Source organism: Peromyscus maniculatus, chromosome 2 (assembly GCF_049852395.1).
Source record: "Peromyscus maniculatus bairdii isolate BWxNUB_F1_BW_parent chromosome 2, HU_Pman_BW_mat_3.1, whole genome shotgun sequence".
Lineage (NCBI taxonomy): Eukaryota > Metazoa > Chordata > Mammalia > Rodentia > Cricetidae > Peromyscus > Peromyscus maniculatus.
In genome coordinates, this window is record NC_134853.1 from 72,825,662 (window position 1) to 72,847,798 (window position 22,137).

At 40.0% G+C, this 22,137-nt stretch overlaps 1 protein-coding gene across 2 annotated transcripts in view; it reads right to left on the bottom strand.

Moving 5' to 3' along the window:
• Nucleotides 1-22,137, bottom strand: part of Tex10 (testis expressed 10) — a 43,831-nt gene that overhangs the window by 734 nt on the left and 20,960 nt on the right. For both annotated transcript variants that reach the window (XM_042271164.2, XM_042271165.2), the window contains exons 10-14: nt 18,387-18,475; nt 17,412-17,545; nt 7,759-7,839; nt 6,157-6,338; nt 1,533-1,743 (exon numbers count right to left, since the gene is read on the bottom strand). In XM_042271164.2, coding sequence (XP_042127098.2) covers nt 1,533-1,743; nt 6,157-6,338; nt 7,759-7,839; nt 17,412-17,545; nt 18,387-18,475 — 697 coding nt within the window. The remainder of the gene's footprint in view (nt 1-1,532; nt 1,744-6,156; nt 6,339-7,758; nt 7,840-17,411; nt 17,546-18,386; nt 18,476-22,137) is intronic.

The following is a 22,137-nucleotide window of genomic DNA, read 5'->3' on the forward strand; positions in this document are numbered from 1 at the left end:
AACCTCGCACGTGATCAAGCCATCCCCCTACGGCAGCCCTGCTGTGTAAAGCAAGCTCGGATCTCACTAGGAAACCTTCGTGAGCTCCCACATAAACCCTCCCAGCAAACTTCCACTGCCAAAGACACACCCCAGCCACAGTGTTTACTCCATGATAATAGACCACGCCCTCTTTTTTTTTTTTTTTTTTTTTTTTTGGTTTTTCGAGACAGGGTTTCTCTGTGTAGCTTTGCGCCTTTCCTGGGACTCACTTGGTAGTCCAGGCTGGCCTCGAACTCACAGAGATCCGCCTGGCTCTGCCTCCCAAGTGCTGGGATTAAAGGCGTGCGCCACCACCGCCCGGCGACCACGCCCTCTTGAACTGTCAAAGTCTTTCTTTTAAATTGGATCTGTTATTTGGTCAGTGTAACAAGAAAACCAGTATGTGCCCTTAAATGTAATGAGTTCTTACTAGATCCGTCCCCTTCTGGACATGCTGGAGACTAACACAAATGTTTATGGCCAGCCATCCCTGCCCTAGCCCTTCCCTTGGCCTCAGTTGTCATGATTTTTTTCATTAATGTCAATAGATTAGTCCTACAGGGCCAACTAACAGTCTTTCTTTCATGGAGGTAGGCTGATCATCTAATCCAAGTAATTGACTTTTCTTCCCTTCTACTGTTCTGAATTATCCCACTGCCGCACTGTCCACTGCTTCTACAAAGACTTAGAAAGTCAAAGCAAGTACCCACTAACATGCTTATAAAAGCAGTGACACTGCAGTACAGCTGCCCTTCAACGAATCAACCCTAAGTCCCTGTGCACAGCATCTTTCACTCCCTCCGCCAAAATACTAAGGAGCCCTAGAGAACACAACTACCCACCCTCCCGACAGCCAGGTGCAGGGGCAGCAGTGAGGCCTTCAACTTTCTCCTCTTCCTCTCTGGTCCTGGCCGGCCAAAGCCTGGTATGTCCCCATGACACGATGCGCCTTCTCACCCATTCTGACACTTTACGACAGCCTGTCCCCCTCTGCCATGTGTGTTTCAAGGCTGAATCTGCCAGCTTTCTCGGACCCTTAACTAAAGGGCATGACTTTCTTCCCTTCCTCCACAGAGCTGCCAGGATTCACAGCTTGCCTGAACACTTGTTCTCAAACTTTAATGAAACGGTCCCTGAGCTTAAAAAAATACTTTTTTCCTTAATGATATCAAACATTTGGGTAGCACTTAATAAATGTCAGGTACACTAAACAGATTACTTGAATATTCTCACTTAACAGTCACCAAAACCTCTACATTACTCCTACCTTAACAGACAGAAAAAGAAGCCTGACTATAGAGAAATTGAGAAGCTGATCTGCCATCAAAGTTACTCACTAAAGTGTCTCACAATCCTGGTAGCTATGCTTCTAGTGCCTAACTCTCCACCTGAACTTCTCGTTGCTGGGGAACCCCGAGTCAGCTGGGACACACAGGACCCTCACTCTGAACAGCAGCACCCTGGCTCCCACCCCCTACAAAGGACGAAGCACTAGGCTCTGGGCTGCAGACCGTGATATTCTTGATGATCTGCTGCACGAGGATGGCATTGGTCAGCATGTGCGTCCTGAGGGGAACATGCTGAAGCAGCAGGCGGAGCAGCTGGCCCACAATAGGCAGCTCCTCAGGAGAAGCTCTGTTCACCCGCAGACTCTGCAGCATCAACCTGAGGACTCGAGGCAGGAGGGCCAGGATGGAGACACAAACACCCCACAGCTTGTCCCTACAGTAACAGAAAGAAAAATGAGTCCGTGAGCCAACACACAAGAGAAAATGTCCTTTTCACATTACCCAAAACTGAAATGGACTTTCAAGAAACAATGTTTCCTGCCTGGTGTGATAGATCAGTGCCTGTAATTCCAGCTTTTAGGAGCTGAGCAGAAATGTCATTGAGCTTGAGCCCAGCCTAGACTATATAATGAGGTCAAGGATAGCATGAACTACACAGATCCTACCTCAATAAACAAAACTAATAAACAAGCTTCAAATTAAATACCATAAACAATGACTAGTAAGAACTAGGTTTCATCAGAACTATGTAAGGAAAAGCAACTAAGAGTTAGCTGCTAGAAAGTCTGGTAAACAGCATTTTCCTGGGCTTGAAACCAGACACCCTGGAAACCAGAGATTATATATAGAACAGAGCTTGATCTACACATGCACAACCATCACCTAACACTGGCCACTAATCAATGACCATACAATGCCCAAGAAAGAAAAGAAATACATCCATCAAACTTCCAGGGTCTGATCAGGATTACAGAACAAAGGGCCTATTTCCAGAGAAAAAAACATGTTCACCAGAACCCCAAGTAAACTTCAGAAAATAACCAATAATGGGACCATTATTCCAACACTAGGTCACAAAAGGTGAGACATGATGAGTAGTAGCTAAACAGGTTTATGATAAATACGATCTGTGGGTGTACTCCAATGACACAAGCTCCATCTGGATGGTGAGTACAGGAACTTTTGGGAGCAATCCTGAGTGAATGAATGTGTAGTCTGGGCACTGACATATCAAGAACCACAAAGCCTCAGTTCCATGGAACTGGCAAAGCCTTCCCCAGGTGAGGCTCAGAGGGATGGCAAAGCCTTCCTTGGGTACAGAGTGCAAACGCTGACACCGTGTACAGAAATAGCTGTGTCCACCAGAGCTCCTCCCCCATTCCCTTCTCCCAAAGATGTTATGGCCTGAAGACGGCTCCCTTACAATTTTATCAGCTTGTCTCTTTATTCATCTGGATGCGAAACGCCTGTCTAGCCTTTCAACTGTCTATAATAAGCACACTGAGCTTCCAGAGTGCTGCAGCTCCTCCATCTGAGACTCTGGCCTACCAGATCCCCGCTTTTCTCTACATGTGCCTGTCATTCCTCAGTCCCTCGCTGCCCTGGTGAGGTCAATCCCCGGGGCTGGGCAGCTAACGGCTCCAACCTTCTGAGCTCTTTGACCATGATCATCCCCTTGGACTTCTCCTAAAGGACCTGTGTGTGTGTGTAGCACACAGTGAATCTGTTTTAAACCAACAGGTCAAGGTCTTTAGCCCACGTACTGACACAGAACCAGACTTGGGCAGCCACGTACAAGGAGGAAAAACTCAAGCTCCTGACTAGCTTAATGAGGCAAAGGCATAAACACTATAAAAACTCAGGTGAAAAAGACAAGAGGAAGCTGCTTAAGTTCTTGATAGATTTTTAATACCTAGCCCTTGGATTATTTGACAGTGTGGCTGCATTCTGAGAAAGGTATTGTTAGATGATCTCACCATATGAGGTCCAAAGTGCATAGCTTCATAATATAATCAAGAGATGCAGTAAGCACACAGTATGAAGTATTAGGTATTACACATAATTATACATGTCATATTTTGACATTCTATTTGGTTTTAATGTTTGAGTGTCACTATGCCCCAAAACTCACTAAGCCAGGCTGGCCTCAAACTTGTAGCAATCTTGCTCTGCCTAACGGTGCTGGGATTCTAGTTATGCATCCCATGCCTGGCTTATGCTATACTTCTGTACAACTAGCAACGCAGTAGGTCTGTCTACACCAGCACCACCACAAACATATGAGTAAAGTGTACAATATTACGATGGCTACAAGGCCACTAGGCGATGATCATCTTTCAGTTCCATTATCCTCTATAACAATCCTCACTGGCTAGAGCATTTGTAGCACATGGCTCCTCACTTTATACTAACGGTGTTAGAACAAATGCTTCAAACCCTAGGTGTGGGGGACAAGGAATCTGAACTGAATTCTATATATAAGGTAGGAAACAAGGAAAAGGAAAATGTGAAACTACCCTATAGGGAGCGCTCCATAAACTCCCAAAATATACACACTGAGAAAAAAAGTATACAATCCAAGACACAGAATTTGCTCAGTCCTGGAAAAGCCAATTTTCAGACTCGCTCTTACTCTCCATGTAAAAAGTTCTGCCCTGGAAGAAAGGACAATGAATAAACTGACAGGAACTCTTAAGTAACACCAGCAACCACAAACAAGAATGTCAAAACAGGAGAAAAACAAAACAAGCAAAACCTGCTCAAGTCAATGCTCAATGAGAGAGTTAACTCAAAAGAATTAGATTGGAAGATATTAAGAGACAAAAAGGAATAAACAGCTCCCTATGCTTAAATGGAATTTTTAGAAAAACCAAGAAGAAACAAGGGGAGAAAGTAATACAATAACTAATGAGTCCCCAGAATGAAGAAAAAAAAAATCCCGAGTCTCCAAGTAGAGTATCAAACCTATGCTATGGCGAAACACATCCTGATTTACAATACAACCGTTCCTTAAAAAGAAAATAAAGACTTAGACTTCTACCTACAAACCAAGTGGTTAGGTCAGCAGCAGATTTTCATTAGTAACAAAGGACCAAGAAAACAAAAGAAGAGCATCTTCAGGGCTCAGTGGCACATTGTGATCTGGACCTGGTCAAGCCCAACCAGCTAACATCTGTGAAATCAAAGATCTCTGTGAGTCTGAGGCCAGCCTGGCCTATATGGCCAGTTCTAGGCCAGCCAGGGCATGAAGAGAGACTTGTAAAAACAAACAAAGAGGTGCTTTTAAGAGGGAAAACCAGTGTTACACTTTGTCCAGTCTAGTCACATGGTCAAAGATGTTCCTTATTGAAAAGCTCCAAAGGTCTCTGGAACTTCAGATTGTTTAATAAAAGGGGCTTATATTTCAAGTGACAGAAAATAACAAATAGCAGTAAAAAGTCCTAAGGAGAGATGTTATAAAACCTCAGATAGGGGTTGGGGGTTTACTTAGCTCAGTGGTAGAGTGCTTGCAAAGGCCCTGGATTTGATCCTCAGCTCCAAAGAAAACAAACAAAACAAAAACAAAAACCCTCAGATAACATCAACTCTATATTCACTATCCATCAGTTTTATGATATTACAGTGAAATACACACACACACACACACACACACACACACACACACACACACACCAGAACAAACAATAAAGTTCAAAAAAAGACTAGAAAATACACATATCAAAACATTGACAGCAGGTAAAATATAACTTTTATTTTTTTCCAATTTGCTCACCCGTCAGTTTCTCACCTGATTTTCAACAGGTGTACTGTGGTGATATTTGTAATCTAAGAATAAAGTTTGCCTAAAGATCAGAGGACAGAGCCAACCACGGAATTAAACATAGAGGTCAGGCAGTAGTGGCACACACCTTTAACCCTAGCACTCAGGAAGCAGAGATCCATTTGGATCTATGAGTTCAAAGTCACATTGGGCTACATGAGAATGATCCAGTCTAGGAGAGAAACAGACAGGCGGTGGTGGCACACACCTTTAACCCCAGTATTTGGAAAACACACACACCATTAATCCCAGCACTAGGAAGGTTGAGATAGGAAGTGAAATGGCTGGCCGGAAAAAGGCATATAAGGCGTGAGGAGACAGGAACTAGAGAACCTTTCCGCTGAGGACTCAAGGGCATTCAGTCAGAGGATCCTTAGAGACAGGATTGGCTGAGGAACTGACAAGGTGAGAAGTGGCTGTGGCTTGTTTCCTCTGATCTTTCAGTATACACCCCAATATCTGGGTTTTTATTATAAGACAATTTAGAATTCATACAACAGTGTATCAATAAAATTAAAACATGAAAACACTTTTAAATCTACAGTAGAATCTCCAAACTACCTGTAAGTTCTAGCTTAAATATCACATAGGAGTAAAAATACTAAACAAATCACTAGCATTTTAGAATACTTCTTAAATCCAAGAATTTAAAATTCTACTCTGGCTAGCTCTAATGAAGCCTAAAAAACCACAAACATTTGTACTCACACTTCACTGTCTTCAGAGTAGAAATTTTTTTTGCTTTGGTAGACCTATAGTAGTGTTCATAAAGAAAGCTATTGGGAAACTTTGTAATACCATCTGACTTTTCAAATTTGTAGCTTAATGGAAAATTAAAAGAACCTTAGAATTCTTGCTACAACACTAAAAAGGTTCATGAGAGACCAAAGAAAAAGCTGCCGGAGCTGATACTAGCCCACGGAAATTTGTTTACATTAGTCCTAAAATCTAATTCTCCTTCACTCTTATTTAGGGAGAAGAGAAAGAGAAAGAAAAGATTCAAGTTGAAAAATCAAAAAACATTACCTCTTTTTCATATGTTCCGCTTCCCCTTTCTCTAGAGTAAGCAGAAAATAAAGAAGGCTGTAGCAACAAGAAGCCAGGAATGGCAGGAGAGAGTCACTAACTACACACGTATGATCCAGGAGTTTACACATCACTCCAAATATACAGCCAGCTGTGCTGTCAGGAATTACAGTCAACCCAACCTGAGTGGAGAAAAGAGAGATGAATTACCTCTTCACAAAAGCCCTTCCCCAAAATAAAGCAAAGCCTGTTAACTGGGTTGGGGTTTGGGTGGGGTGGTTGGTGCTCCAGCTCAGTATTCACATGGCTCAGCTACCTACAGCAGTTTAAGCCCCAATTTTCCTCTGAGAATTTAATTCCCAACAAAAATGACTTCGCATGAAGAAATAACCTTTTGTGTGTGTGGTGCTGAGAAGTGAAAGCAGGGCTCAGGAATTCATACACACAAGCATTCTACTAGGCATTCACTGGTCAGAAAATCTCCATACTAACAATCACCCAGTTACTTCTAAAACCATTCAAACTAGAAGACTGTTCACTTGTTCCCACCTTCTACTCTATGGAATTAATGCAGAGTCCTTTTTACATTTAGTCTTCTTCTGACCTTTATTTATCCAGTTAGATGCAAATAAGGAAAATGCATCTACAGGAATCAGTAAGAGATATTATATTAATATTCAACTGCTCACTGGAAAGAAACCTGGAGCAAACCATATTATGGTATGCTCATTCCTCTGGACCCCAGGGGCACACTCTCAGTAAGGCTGAATATAAGCTGTTAACTGTATAGAGATCAGCAAACTGCTGAGTAATCATTAGGAACCTCCTAAGGGCAATCTCAAAATGGAAACCAAGATTGGCTGGGATGTTTACCCTTTCCCATAACAACAAATGTGGGCCCAGGAAAGCAAAAAACCTCTGGGATTGGTGGGGGAAAAAAAAAAAAAAAAAAAGGTAGGCATCTTGGACAATCTTGGACAGTAAGAGAACAAGAGCTGAAGTCTGACAGCAAGAAGGGCACTTGGAAGTGCAGTGCATTCTCTTCCAAGTCAAGGAAACTTCGTTCTACAGGAGGAAAAGGGCTATGGACGTGACTGTAAGAATAACCAAAGAAGCGACCCCACAGAAAATACATTTTAAGAGGCCTTTCTCTTAAGTAAAACACATTCTAAACATCCCAAAGTCAAAACGTAAATGTTAGAGGGAATTACAAGCCCTCGTGAAGGCATGCCAACGTGAAGGTAATGCCAACGGTTAGAAGGCAAGTCAGGCTCCAAGCTCAGCCCACTGCTTCCAATGACTGGGTCTTTAATGGCCCTACTTTGAACCACAAACCATCTGTCTACTGGGTCCCAAACACACTCACTGACAGTAAGTCAGAAGCGACTGGGAGGTTAATGTAAGGTCCCCCATTTCACAAACACAAGAAAAACAGAAAACAAGGTCTTAGGAAAAGAATGCATTCCACCCTCCACTCGCACCCAATGCCATCTCCAGTCACATAATTAACAGCCAGCAAAGTCCTTACCACATCAGGCCATGAGAGGCCAGGTAAATTAATGTTTGACTTAAAAGAAACCCCACAAAACTAAAGATATTTACCAAATGCTTACTGATGGCACTTTGCATGATGTCAAAGCTCTGGCTTCGGGCAGGAATAACCAATAAACTGTGACAAACTGCCTGTCAGAAAAGGAGAAAAACAGGAACCTCATTATGGCATTTAAGAATTTAAAACAACAATCAGGAAAAAAAAAAAAAAAAGAGCCGGGCGGTGGTGGCGCACGCCTTTAATCAGAAAAAAAAAAAAAAAAAGTTCAACACAGTGGGTTTGTTTTGATTTGTTTTGTTTTGTTTTTTGTTTTTTGTTTTTCGAGACAGGGTTTCACTGTGTAGCGTTGGAGCCTTTCCTGGATGTTGCTCTGTAGCCCAGGCTGGCCTCGAACTCATAGAGATCCACCTGCCTCTGCCTCCCCAGTGTTGGGATTAAAGGGGTGAGCCTCTGCCACCACCACCTGGCTCAACACAGTTGTTTTTGTTTTTGGTTTTGGTTTTTTTCTGGAGCTGAGGACTGAACCCAGGGCCTTAGCAAGCGCTCTACCATTGAGCTAAATCCCCAACCCCTCAACACAGTTTTTTAACCAACTTTACATAGTAATAGCAAACAGGTAACAAAAACATGACTTTGAAGAGACAAATGTCAAGGATCAAACAATGAGCCCTCACACACAGGCTTTCCAGCATGACATCTACTAAGCAGCTACAGAAACTCCCACACCTTCCAAACATCTTAGGAAGATGGAGACTGTAGTTCTATTAATTGCTACAACAGAAAGGCCCAAAGGACGTGGTTAAAGGGCTGACAAAAGCCTTCTGGTCACTTAGTAGAAAATGCATACCACAGAAAAATACTTACAATCCAGGGAATACCAGTACAGATTAAATATCGTTTCTCCAAAATACTTGAGGCAGTGTTTTTAACATTAGGAATTTTCTGGATTTTAGAATGTCATAAACTTTACCAGTTAAGCATTCATAATTCCAAAGTCTGAAATCTTCAGTACTCCAAACCCCCAAACTTGCTGAATGTCATGATGGGATTTATTTACAAATTTCTGAGCATTCTGGATTTCCATTTGTAAATTAGGGATAGTGATGGAGCTTCTCGAGGTGTGTCCTGATCATTTTAATTATAATAGTGGCCTACCATTCCACAAAGGTAAAAGGAAGAGAAATCTAATGAAAATTGAATCCCTATCATTTTAAAATGTTCTAAGTTCTAAAGAAAAGAGGAAGTCAAGTCCTTCCTAGACACTGGTCTCCAAACAAACTCCAGAATCTGATGGGGTGCATTACCAGATGTGTAAGATGTATAACACTGCATGGAGGGACATGACTGGTGGGAAGAGTCGTCTCTCCCTAGGAAGAGACTGATTAAGCTAAATTCAAAAAACTGTCAACATGGGGTTGGGGATTGGGAGAGAAGATATCCTTCTGAGTTTGGTGTATATGTGGTTTTTGTTTCTTTATGCAGAGAATAGGGCCTAAAACCTCATTGGCATTATTTATAAACTTTTGAGATTAGAAAATCAAATCAATAGTTCCCTATAAATTTTCTTACAGGCTGATATTATCCAAAGGTTTTTAATAGAAATTTTTTTTTACTGACAGGAAAAACGCTCATATTTTCAATGCCATCTCCCTGCTTCTACTTTAAAAGGGTGGTAAATCTTGCTAAAAACAAAAGGTAACTCTCATTCTGAAAACCACTCTATAATAATCAAGGAGCTCACTTCATCTCTTCCCTTCAAAACAATTTGCTTTAAAGCCACTAAACGTAGGGTCTCTCTCCGTAAGCTCTGGCAGGAAAGCTGGTGTAGGCCAGAGCGGGTCATCCATGAATACAGACAGACTGCCTGCCCCCAAAAGCCAGAGTCCAAACAGTTAGGCATACAGAAGAAACAATCAAGTAAATATATGAAGTACAGCCGGGCGGTGGTGGCGCACGCCTTTAATCCCAGCACTCGGGAGGCAGAGGCAGGCAGATCTCTGTGAGTTCGAGGCCAGCCTGGGCTACCAAGTAAGTTCCAGGAAAAGGCGCAAAACTACACAGAGAAACCCTGTCTCGAAAAAAACAAAAAAAAATGAAGTACATCTAAAAGAGCCCCATTTCTCACTGTCAGAAAAGGCAGGTACAAAAAGAGAACAGAAAGAACACTAGCACTAGCCATGTGGTGTTGTCCTTGAGTCTGAGTACTTGTAACAACAGAAACTCAAGAGTAATGAGACACCCTCCACACGAGCTTCTTTTCTATATGCACTGGTTTGCCATCTAATACAAATGCAAGAAGAGACTATACTAGAGTGAGAAAAGGAAACACCAGAACTTGTCCAAGAATCTGACCCACAGAGTTGCATAAGCTCCCACAGCCATGGCCATTTGTGCTTCCCTGCACACTTACAAGCCAACACATGAGCAATAAAGGCAGGCTTATGGCCTCAATTGGGCTTAGAATTTGAAGACTTGGGGGGCAAGATTAAAGCAGTTAAGAACAGCCCAAAACTGTATCTAGCTATGGTAAAGGTTAAATATTAAAATAAATGGCAAAGTTAAAACATGTCTATTTTGTTTCATGTCTATATTTTATTTTAAGAATTTTGTAGTTTTTTCCCTATGTATGTTTCACTGGAGACAGTCATTCTGGCTCCACAAAAGGAAGTGGATTTTCTAATACCTGGAAGCCAACAGGAAAATTGTAGGTTCATTTAGTCACAGGCTCATCTATGTTAGAATATCTGAGAAAATGAGAAAAAGCATCTTGGTATGTCAAATTTCTTGTTCAAACTCAGGGGCCTTTCTGTTCTCAAAGGCTCAATAGAATCACATTAAACAATGTTCTAAACCAGAACATCTTCCATTTAGTACTAAGCTTACACAGGTACTGTGTCTAAAGCACTGAGTCAACACCCAGAGAAGCTGAAAGCCTAAGAATCGGAATGTGGATATGGACATGAACTCCATGTTGGACTGAGCTATACAAAAAATGTTATGTCTCTCCTTAATAATGAAAGAGAATAAATACAGTGGCTGTGACAGGGAAACCAATTCTCATCCATACAAACTGATACCTGAAAGGAATTTAAGAGACAGAAGGAAAAATACATGCAATAGACAAAACCAGTAAACGGTAGACCAAATCAGAGGTTCCAATTTCCATCCTCAATGAGATGTTGGAAGAGTCATCTAACTAGCACGAGACCAAAATACCCATACACATACCAACTAATTTTTAAAAAGATTATTTGAAATGTAAAAAAAGAAACACACACAACATACAGAAAAACAGACATATAATTACCATTTTAACCCCTATGCCAAGGAAAAATAAAGATGTTAAAATATGATAATAAGTCAGGCAAGAAAGTTTACTACAATATAATGTTGGAGCAGGGAGGCTAACGAGATGGCTCAGTGGTGAAGAGAGCTGGCCACTTTGAGAGAACTAGGTTCAATTCTCAGCACCCATATAGTGTCTATAACTTCAGTTCCCGGGGATCTGACACCCTCTTCTGGCCTCTACAGACACCAGATATCCAAGTGGTATATGGACATACAAGCAAAGCACCCACATTCATAAAATAGCTTAAAAAAAAAAATTGTATGGCAATAAAAAATGAACTGTTCAACACAAGCAAATTACCAAACAGTTCAACAACATGGAAAACTAAACAAGAGTTGGGAGATATACTTAGTTATGAAAAAAAAAAAAAAAAAAAAAACTATAAAGAAACACCCAGGCAGTGGTGGCACATGCCTTTAATCCCAGCAATTAGGAAGCAGAGGCAGGCAGATCTCTGTTGAGTTCAAGGCCAGCCTGGGCTACTGAGCCAGTTCCAGGTCAAACAAGACTGTTACACAGAGAAATCCTGTCACGAAAAACTAAAAAAGGAAAAAAAAAAAACAAGACTATGATAAAATTTAGATTATGCTACTATAAAAGGAAAAGAGAGGTAAGTGCATAAAAATCCGGGAACTGTTACACTTATGTCCAAGGTTTATTCATGGAAAACAAATGTATTTTTTGGAGGCTGGGTTCACTGTGGTTCAATGGTAACAGTGCTCAACAGGCTCAAGACCCTGGGTTGTAACCAACCCAGCACTACTCAACAACAACAAAGCCTTTGCAACTAACCATTCACTACCTTAAAAGCAACAAGTTCAAACAACATGAGCATTAAGCAGTTCACTGGACTTTTGGAAAAAGGGACTCTTCACTGAGAAAGCTCTTTCTGTCCAGACATCTCTTCCTTTTGGGATTTTCCCCTGTTGATTACTGCTACAAAGCACTACTTTTTAGGTCAGAAAGACTGGTCACAAAGTCACTAAGTGAAAAATACAAGGCCCAGACCAATATCTACAGTGTTATTTTTATAAAAGGAGAAAACCAAAAGGTACGCACTCAGGAAGGGGGTGGGGGGAATAAATGGTTGGATAAGAAGGGATAAAGACTCTTCCCTGTACACCATCCGGCCTTCTGAATTTTCTTTTCTCTCTCTCTCTCTCTCTCTCTCTCTCTCTCTCTCTCTCTCTCTCTCTCTCTCTCTCTCTCTCTCTCTCTTTCTTTCTCCCTATACACCATCCGGCCTTCTGAATTTTCTTTCTCTCTCTCTCTCTCTCTCTCTCTCTCTCTCTCTCTCTCTCTCTCTCTCTCTTTCTCTCTTTCTTTCTCCCTATACACCATCCGGCCTTCTGAATTTTCTTTCTTTCTTTCTTCCTTCCTTCCTTTCTTTCTTTCTCTCTCTTACTCTCTTTTTCTTTCTTTCTCCCTCCCTCCCTCCCTCCTTCCTTTCTTTCTTTCTTTTTTGTGTGAATACTATTCTCAAATGGACAATACTATTCCCAAATAGATTCAGTGAAAACCTCATTTCCACCTGGCAGATAACACTAACCCAAAGCAACTAAGGAATTCTAATCTACTGGTAACTTAGTCATATGAATTAAAAAATAAAATTTGTATACTTAAGATACCAAAATGATGTGTACTTCAAATACATTCACATGAAGATGGAATTCAAATACAACCAGTTTATTGAAAAGGAAATTGAGGGTTTTTGCTTAAAAACTTCAAAAACTAAAATTATAACTCTAATTTCCCACAATTTATGCCTTAACATTTCAAAGACAGCAACCTTTAAACTTAGTCCATGGCCATGCCAAATGTTCATCTCAGAAATAGTTGATGACACTTTCATGACAGCTACACTGTGGCTTTCCAAAGATGATATGCTTAATATACGTATGCCATACATACTAGACAGACACACAGACACACACAGCTACACTGTGGCTTTCCAAAGATGATATGCTTAATATACATATGACTCTCTCTCTCTCTCTCTCTCTCTCTCTCTCTCTCTCTCTCTCTCTCTCTCTCTCTCTCTCTCTCTCACACACACACACACACACACACACACACACACACACACACACACACAAACAGAAACTGGAGATGTGCTCGAAACATCATTTAATTCAAAGCCTCCTTAAAACAAGGCCAAAAAGTTGAATTGTCTAGCTCACCAAATTAGACACCGCCAAACCTATGCCTGGAATCCTAGCCCACTAATCTCCATAAAATGCTTTTCTGAAATGTCAAATGAAAATTTAAATACATCAGAATTATCCTTAAAATGACAATTACTACTAAAAATTGTTAACAAACCCAGTTCTTAAATATAATTTTTAGGCCTTATAAACCACAAGAAAGGTTTTTTGAAAGCTCTTCTCATCTCTTATGAAGTAAATCTCAACTATTAAATATTAGATTAGTTACCCTATTCCTCTTCAGTATTCCATTATTCCTTTTCACTTTTAAAAACCAAGTATTTATGCAGAACTCAAAATGAAACTCTTAAAAAAAAAAAAAAACCTCTGGCACTGAGTTGCAGAGGCTAAATGTCACTGGTATGACATTTAGCCTTCTGACCAGTGTCAAATAAGGTCAAGACAAAAGTAGTTTAAATATCTACAAAAAGCATAGCTCTAACCCTTTAGAGAAGAACATGAATAGAATTCAGGATAGAATGAAGTGAAAACACCAGTTTAATAAAACCAGATGGGCTTCACAACGAAACAGAAGAGTTGGCTTGAAATTTGAACTTAGAGATGGCCCTAGTAAAGAACGCTGATAGATCAAGGCAGAACACTTTGGCCTAAAAACTGGATATAACAGAAAATAAAAAAGATGAGTGTCCCAGCCAAATATCTCTTAGATCAATAAAGTTATCAGCCAGCAGAGAGACACAGAACAGAAAAAGATGTTAATTAATAAATGAAGGGCGACCCATGCCACCCTCAGGAGGTAGGGATTTGAGGTTAAGGCCAGCGGGCTACATATAGTATCTTAAAAAAAAAAAACTTAAAAAAAAAGAATAAGCACATACACAACTCAAACACTTCACACCAGTATTTGTGACTTTTGGGCGGCTGTTTTAATCTTTTAAGATAATTTTGCCTTTTTTTTTTTTTTTTTTTTTTTTTTGGTTTTTCGAGACAGGGTTTCTCTGTGTAGTTTTGTGCCTTTCCTGGAACTCGCTTTGTAGACCAGGCTGGCCTCAAACTCACAGAGATCTACCTGCCTCTGCCTCCCGAGTGCTGGAATTAAAGGCGTGTGCCACCACTGCCCGACAATTTTGCCTTTTTGTATAAAAGGTAAACCATATAATTCCACGTTAAAACTTGGTTTAAGCTTAGGGTTTCAAGGTGCAGTTTCACGAATACTGAAACATACTAGTAAGATTTACTGCATTACTAAGTTTATTAGATATCAATAAAATTTAATATCTTTAAAGGTTTCCTTAGCAAATACTGAACAAAATAAGATTATTTAAACTATTTAAACCGTCAATGGTTTTAAGTAGTTTATCAAAGGTACAAAATATAAACTAGAATCTCCTTTTAAGAATTGTAAACATGATCTGTATGCTGACTTAGAAACCTAAGAAAGAACTGGAGTCTTCCTTAAGTTAAATTTTAATAAATTACACATTAACTTTTTATTTTATTTTATTTTATTTTTCTATCATCAGCTTGATACAGTACAAATTCTTATCCTAATAGTGAAATGTTTCACTGATGCTTGCCCAGTGATTGAGTAAAACCAAAACTTACTATAAGCCACAGTCATCCTAGGGTCTCCCCTGCTAGGTAGCCTCCCTGGTTCTGTGGGTTGCAGTCTGACTGTTCTTTGCTTTATAACGAGTATCCACTTATGAGTGAGTACATACCATGTTTGTCCTTCTGGGTTTGGGTTACCTCACTCAGGATGATATTTTCTAGTTCCATCCATTCGCCTGCAAATTTCATGTTGTCACTGTTTTTCTCTGCTGAGTAGTACTCCATTGTGTATATCTACCACATAAGAGTGGTATGGCTGGGTCTTGAGGTAGTTCAATTCCTAATTTTCTGAGAAACCGCCATACTGATTTCCACAGTGGTTGCACAAGCTTGCATTCCCACCAACAGTGGAGGAGTGTTCCCTTTGCTCCACATCCTCTCCAACATTGGTTGTCATTAGTGTTTTTGATCATAGCCATTCTGTCAGGTGTAAGGTAGTATCTCAGAGTCGTTTTGATTTGCATTTCTCTGATGACTAAGGATGTTGATTATTTCCCTAAGTGTCTTTCAGTCATTTGAGATTCTTTTGAGAATTCTGTTTAGCTCGTTAGCCCAATTTTTAATTGGATTGTTCAGTATTTTTATGTCTAGTTTCTAGAGTTTGTTATATATTTTGGAGATCAGCCCTCTGTCAGATGTGGGGTTGGTGAAGGTCTTTTCCCATTCTGTAGGCTGTCTTTTTGTCTTATTGACCGTGTCTTTTGCCCTAAAAAAACTTCTCAGTTTCAAGAAGTCCCATTTATTTATTAATTGTTGCTCTCAGTGTCTGTGCTACTGGTGTTATATTTAGGAAGTGGTCTCCTGTGCCAATGCGTTCAAGAGTGCTTCCTACTTTCTCTTCTATCAAGTTCAGTGTAACTCGATTTATGTTGAGGTCTTTGATCCACTTAGACTTGAGTTTTGTGCATGGTGGCAGATATGGATCTATTTGTAATCTTTTACATGTTGACATCCAGTTATGCCAGTATCATTTGTTGAAGATACTTTTTTTCCATTGTGTATAGTTTTGGCTTCTTTGTCAAAAATCAGGTGTTTGTATGTGTGTGGATTAATGTCACGGTCTTCAATTCAATTCCATTGGTCCACATGTTCGGTTTTTATGCCAGTACCAGGCTGTTTTTTTTTTTTTTTCTTTACTATAGCTCTATAGTAGCGCTTGAGGTCAGGTATGGTGATGCGTCCAGAGGTTGCTTTATTATACAGGATTCTTTTAGCTATCCTAGGTTTTTTGTTTTTCCATATGAAGTTGAGTATTGTTCTTTCTAAGTCTGTGAAGAATTGTGTTGGGATTTTGATGGGGATTGTGTTGAATCTGTAGATTGCTTTTGGTAAAATTGCCATTTTTACTATGTTAATCCTGCCTATCCATGAGCATGGGAAGATCTTTCCATTTTCTGATATCTTCTTCAATTTCTTTCTTCAGAGACTTAAAATTCTTATCATACAGGTCCTTCACTTGTTTAGTTAGTGTTACCCAAGGTATTTTATATTATTTGTGGCTATTGTAAAAGGTGATGTTTCTCTGATTGCTTTCTCAGCCCTTTTATCATTTGTGTCTAGGAGGGCTACTGACTTTTTTGAGTTGATCTTGTATCCTGCCACTTTACTGAAGGAGTTTATCAGCTGTAGGAGTTTCCTGGTAGAATTTTTGGGGTCACTTATGTATACTATCATATCATCTGCAAATAGTGGAAGTTTGACTTCTTCCTTTCTAATTTGTATCCCCTTGATCTCCTTTTGTTGTCTTATTGCTCTAACTAGAGCTTCAAGTACTATTTTGAATAAATATGGGGAGAAAAGACAGCCTTGTCCTATTCCTGATTTTAGTGGAATCACTTTGAGTTTCTCTCCGTTTAATTTGATGGTGGCTGTTAGGTTGCTGTAAATTGCCTTTATTATGTTTAGGTATATTTCTTGTATTTCTGATTTCTCTAAGACCTTTTCATGAATTGGGGTGTTCCATAACTTTAATTTTAATAAATTACACATTAATTCTTAAGAAACTAATGAGCAATTTTTTCTTTAACAACTCACTTTCAGGAGGGCGGTGGTGGCACACAACTTTAATTCCAGCACTTGGGAGGCAGAGGCAGGCAGATCTCTGTGAGTTCGAGGCCAGCCTGGTCTACAGAGTGAGTTCAAGAACAGGCTCCAAAAGGCTACACAGAGAAACCCTGTCTCGAAACGATAGATAGATAGATAGATAGATAGATAGATAGATAGATAGATAGATAGATAGATAAGAAAAAGGAAAGAAAGAAAGAAAGAAAGAAAGAAAGAAAGAAAGAAAGAAAGAAAGAAAGAAAGAAAGAAAAAATAAAAACTCACTTTCAAAGATGCCAACCTTTACCTAAGGTCTTTCATTTACTAACTCAAATTCATCCTCTCCCATGAAGCTCTATGTACATATTCTCCCTCTTCAAAACACATGGATTTCCCCCTACAGACACAGCGGTCCTCTCCAGCCTGAGGACCACTCTACACCCTGCTGTGTCTAGTAGTACCCAGAACACAGCAAGCACTGGTGACTCCAGCAGGACTATGGAAATGAACAGTTTCTTTCTGGATGCACTGTTACCTCTGTTATATCCCAATGGTGTAAAAACTGGTCCAAGTCTGTAAGGTAGAGAAGCACAGGGGAAAGCGATGTCTGGATGACATGAGGAACTCCTCGAAGGTTCTGAAGCCAGGCCAACTCCTCTTTTGAAAACCCTAATGTGGGTGACAAACAGAGTCAGCTGAAAAATAAATCACAGAGCAGCAATATACAACACTCATAATAGTTCTTCTTTGTTGTATTTCTGTATCTTACAGTGTCTTAAGGAATTAAATCCTAGAAATGAAACCATAAAATTCACATTAACTACACATGCAAAGGATATGATCTGACCCAATCTCTAACACAGCAAAAAAAAAAAAAAAAAAATTTAACCACTTCTATTGGGAGCTTTAGTAATCTTGAATTTTTAAAGGGGGGGGGGCAGTAGCTTTTAACAAGGAAAATGAATGGAGCATGGTGTCACAGGTCTTTAATCCCAGCACTCTGGAGGCAGAGGTAGGGGATCACCGAGTTCAAGGCCAAACAAAGTTTCATAGGGAAGCACTGTCTCAAAAAAAAAATGATACAAAGCAAATGAACAAAGAGGAAGCAGCAACAATATGATCCCTTCAAAATACATTCAACACTGTATGTTCTTATACAATGGTCCTCAAATGCTTTTCAGTTACTCATTGGCTCTAAGTCTCTTCTTTGGGGAGAAAGGGTGGAACGGATAGGTGGATCACCCCACCTGAACATGGATTACCTTACCTAAAAATTCTCATGTCCCTCTTGGCTCTTTTATACTTTGTCCAACCCACACAGAAACCTGCCAATGAGCCTCCTGACCAGCAGCCCCCAGCATGAGCAGACTGCCACAGATACTGCCCAACAAGCTAACTGCTTCCATGTTCATAACACCATACTTCCATGAGCATGTCTAAGGAGGCTAGTGTGACGGTCACATAGCATTGTGTTCTCTTTTTAACTTGACATGATTGTTAATATGGCTACCTGTAAGTGTGGAAAATAAGAAGCTGAGATAGTCCACATCTGTCATTAAGTAGTCATTAACCGAGTGGCTCCATCCAGAAAAGGACGATCTAGAAGAAACAAAAGAACTATTACCAGTCTGTATTAAGAGCCAGGGGATGGGAGAGGGCTAGATAGCTCGCTCAGCAGCTAAAAGCACGGGGCTGTTCTTCCACAGAACCTGGGTTCAATTCCCAGCACCAACATGGCAGCTCACAGCTGTCTGTAATTCCAGTTCCCAGGGAATCCAACACACTCATACAGCTATACTTTCAGGCAAAACATCAATGCATACATATAAAGGCAAAAATAAATAACTAACAAACCATTAAAGAAAAATGAGGGGTCTTCAGAGATTAATCTCAGGACCTCCAAGTACCCTAACACTGAGCCATAATCCCAGTCCTGCATTTTCCTTTACTGAAAACAAACCTAGGCTGGCAAAATTACTCAGTGTAAAAGCACCTTCTACCAAACATTATGACCTGAGTTCAGTCCCTGGGACCCATATGGTAGTAGAGAACTGACTTCTGCAGAATGTCTTCTGACCTCCACATGTATGTGTACGTGTGTATACACACACACACACACACACACACACACACACACACACACACACCTTAAATAAATTTTAAATTTTAAAAAACAAAACTAATTGCAAGTTATGTAAAACCCACAGTATATATACTGTTTAAACTTCACATATAAGGACCCCAGAATTGCAATTATGAAAGTTAGAGGTGCAAATATTTATAGTTATGTTTCATTAAAAACATAACTATAACTGACCCATATATATGATGTAGCCAAACTTCAGCACATTTTAAAATTAGATCCAAAGAGCCAAAGAAGTTTTTATTTCAGTGGCAGGTTCCACTATGTACTAAGTTTTTTATTTATATAAAGTCTTACCCTTACCAAATAAGATAATTAATGAAATCTCAGCTTCACAGCAAACTAAAGCAAAAAGCATCCTAATCAGACTTAAAAAGTTTATTGTTAAAGCAATAATGCTACATTCTGGTGTACCCTCACAAAAGAACAGTAAAGCAGCTACTGTTTAAACAAAGTCTAAATGAGCTGGACATAGTGGCACAAACCTGTAATCCCTGTACTTGTGAGGCAGAGGCAGGAAAATCAGGAGTTCAATGTCACCCTCAGCTACACACTGAGTTTGAGACCCACCTCAGTTACATGAGACCCTATCTCAAAAGACCAAAACCAAATGTAAAATGAGAAGTACTTGGTTCCTCCTGTAGGACAAGTTACTAGCTGTTCTCTGAAAAACCCTCAGAGCAAGGCTTCCTTAGGGAAAGTGTGAATGCCAAGCAGAGATGCAGCAAAAAGACATAATGATCAGGTCTAACCAGCTGATATTACAGATTTTATCAGACAACTGAGTAAATGCCAAACAAAATTAGGCTTTTCTAATTTACCTCCTGTCACAAGGGGGTTGTAAAAAAACAAACAAGCAAAAAAACTCTACCTTTGTATTTATTAATATTCTTAAATAGGAGGAGGCACACTAAATAAGCAAGCATTCTTGTGTCATTCCAAGCAACGTGCAGACATCTATGGAGGTATATCACAGGAACTCAACAGAAAGGACAGCAAGAGGAACAAAAGAGTTGATAGAAAACATCCTCTTACACCCAGTAAATACAGGAAGCAACTGTGCCACCCAGTGGCTACAAGTAGAAAGTCCACTTCAAGTTTGACTTGGAACAGATCACAAGCAGCCCATACTCACTCGGCTTTACCCAAGCCAGAGCACTACTAAAAGGAGCAGTACTAATAATTTGGTCCTGGAAATGTGCACCACATGCACCCTCATGAAAACCCCCAAGACAAAGTTTCTTAGTCCAATTTCTCTCTGTTCAACACTGTAGAGAAATTTCCTTATTCATGTTTTTTGGGGGAAAAATTATCCATAATTATATTGCCCAATCTAGCTATAAAAATCATGGGCAGAAATGCAAATGAGAAAGGCCATAGAACATAAATAACATTAGAACTTGACAGTAAACCCAGTATCACTTTAGTTTTAAAGACAGCATGACATACTACTTATCAATTGTCCCAAATACTCTTACAAGAATTTGCCACATGGCATATCTGTTCAGGACTAAGTTGTTTTCTAACCACTGTTTTATATTCCAGAATGGTATTGGTAGGGGGGTTGTTGTAGAATATTATTTCAAGGTGTGTTAACTTTTGTTTATGCTCTGGAACATTTGTTTAATGATGCAAAGATGTGTTTGGTTAAATAAAATTCACCTGTGGTCAGGAGACTGCCAGCAACTAGCTGACAGGAAGTGGTAGGGAGGAGCCAGGTGGAGAAGGGTTTATAAGGAGGGGAGAAGAAGCATGAGGGCTTTTGGGGAGGATGTGAGCAAGGAAAGGTGAGTTACTTGCTATTCAGACTCTCTGAGGGACAGAATTCCCCCTTAACCTTTGAATCTCAGCGGGAGAGAGGTCTGAAGAGTGTGAGGGAGCAGAACTCCCTCAGAACCCTCGGATGTGGCGGGTGCGCTGCAGCCCAACGGCTGCTGGTAGCGGCAGAGCTGCAGTTGCTTAAGTGGCTTAAAAGGCGGCAACAATTTAAAAAAGGACAACAGGAGGTGGTTGTCAAATCCTAAGGAACTATAAATGGAGGGAGGGGAGGGTACAGGCAGTAATTCTAAACACCCTTCTTAAAAACTGAGAAAATGAACAATGTCTAAATGATGGGGTTTTCACACCAGGAATAACCTAGTTCTCAAACAGCTGGGCATCAAAACTACAAAAGGTGAATTTAATCTCTAAGCCCAGTTAATGCAACAAAATAAAATTTATCAAAGATATCTCTGGAAAAATAATCTGGCAACAGCACCCAGCAGATATGGGATTAAGAAGCAAGACTTTTATACCAGTGTAGGACAGACTATAAAAACTGGCTGGTATATAATCATGGTCTAGCAGAAGAGGAGAGATACTGAAGAAGAAAACCTGAAGTACTTAAAAGTTCGTCTGAAGGAACCAAACTACTGCTGAACCAGGACGGTAACCAGGCCTCAAACCAACTCTGTCCCACTGAGCTCCTGCCCCAGTCACAATCTGCTGTTACTGATTATGAACCCTCATTAGCTTAGCAGTGTTGCAGATTAATCCAATTTTCCAACTAGCACTACAAATCTCCAGAGGAAGGTAAGTTCAAAAAAGCAAGACTGTTAAACCCACTCTTGACAAAAGCTAATCAACTTTAGACAACCATAACTGATATTCATAAACATTAAATGTACTTTCCAGAGACTCAAATTCAGTAAGTATTCAAAAAAGCTACTCTTGGGCTGGAGAGATGGCTCAGTGGTTAAGAACACTGGCTGTTCTTCAAGAGGTCCTGAGTTCAATTCCCAGCAACCACATGGTGGCTCTCAACCATCTGTAAGAAGGAGATCTGGTGCCCTCTTCTGGCCTGCAAGGATACATGCAGACATTACACTGTATAATAAATAAATAAATAAATAAATCTTTTAAAAAAAAGCTACTCTTGACAGAATTTTAGACACTGTAGCTAAGGAACAGTGTAGCCTCCAATGGAAACCAGTAAGTAAAAACACTTCTGGTTACATATTAAAAAAAAAGAAATTTCAAAGGCCTAACATTAAACCAAAGTTCAGAATTTTTTTCTATTTCTAAGGAAGAAAAGCATAGAAAACTAGTCAGTGCTTCAAACTCCTAAAAATATAATCAT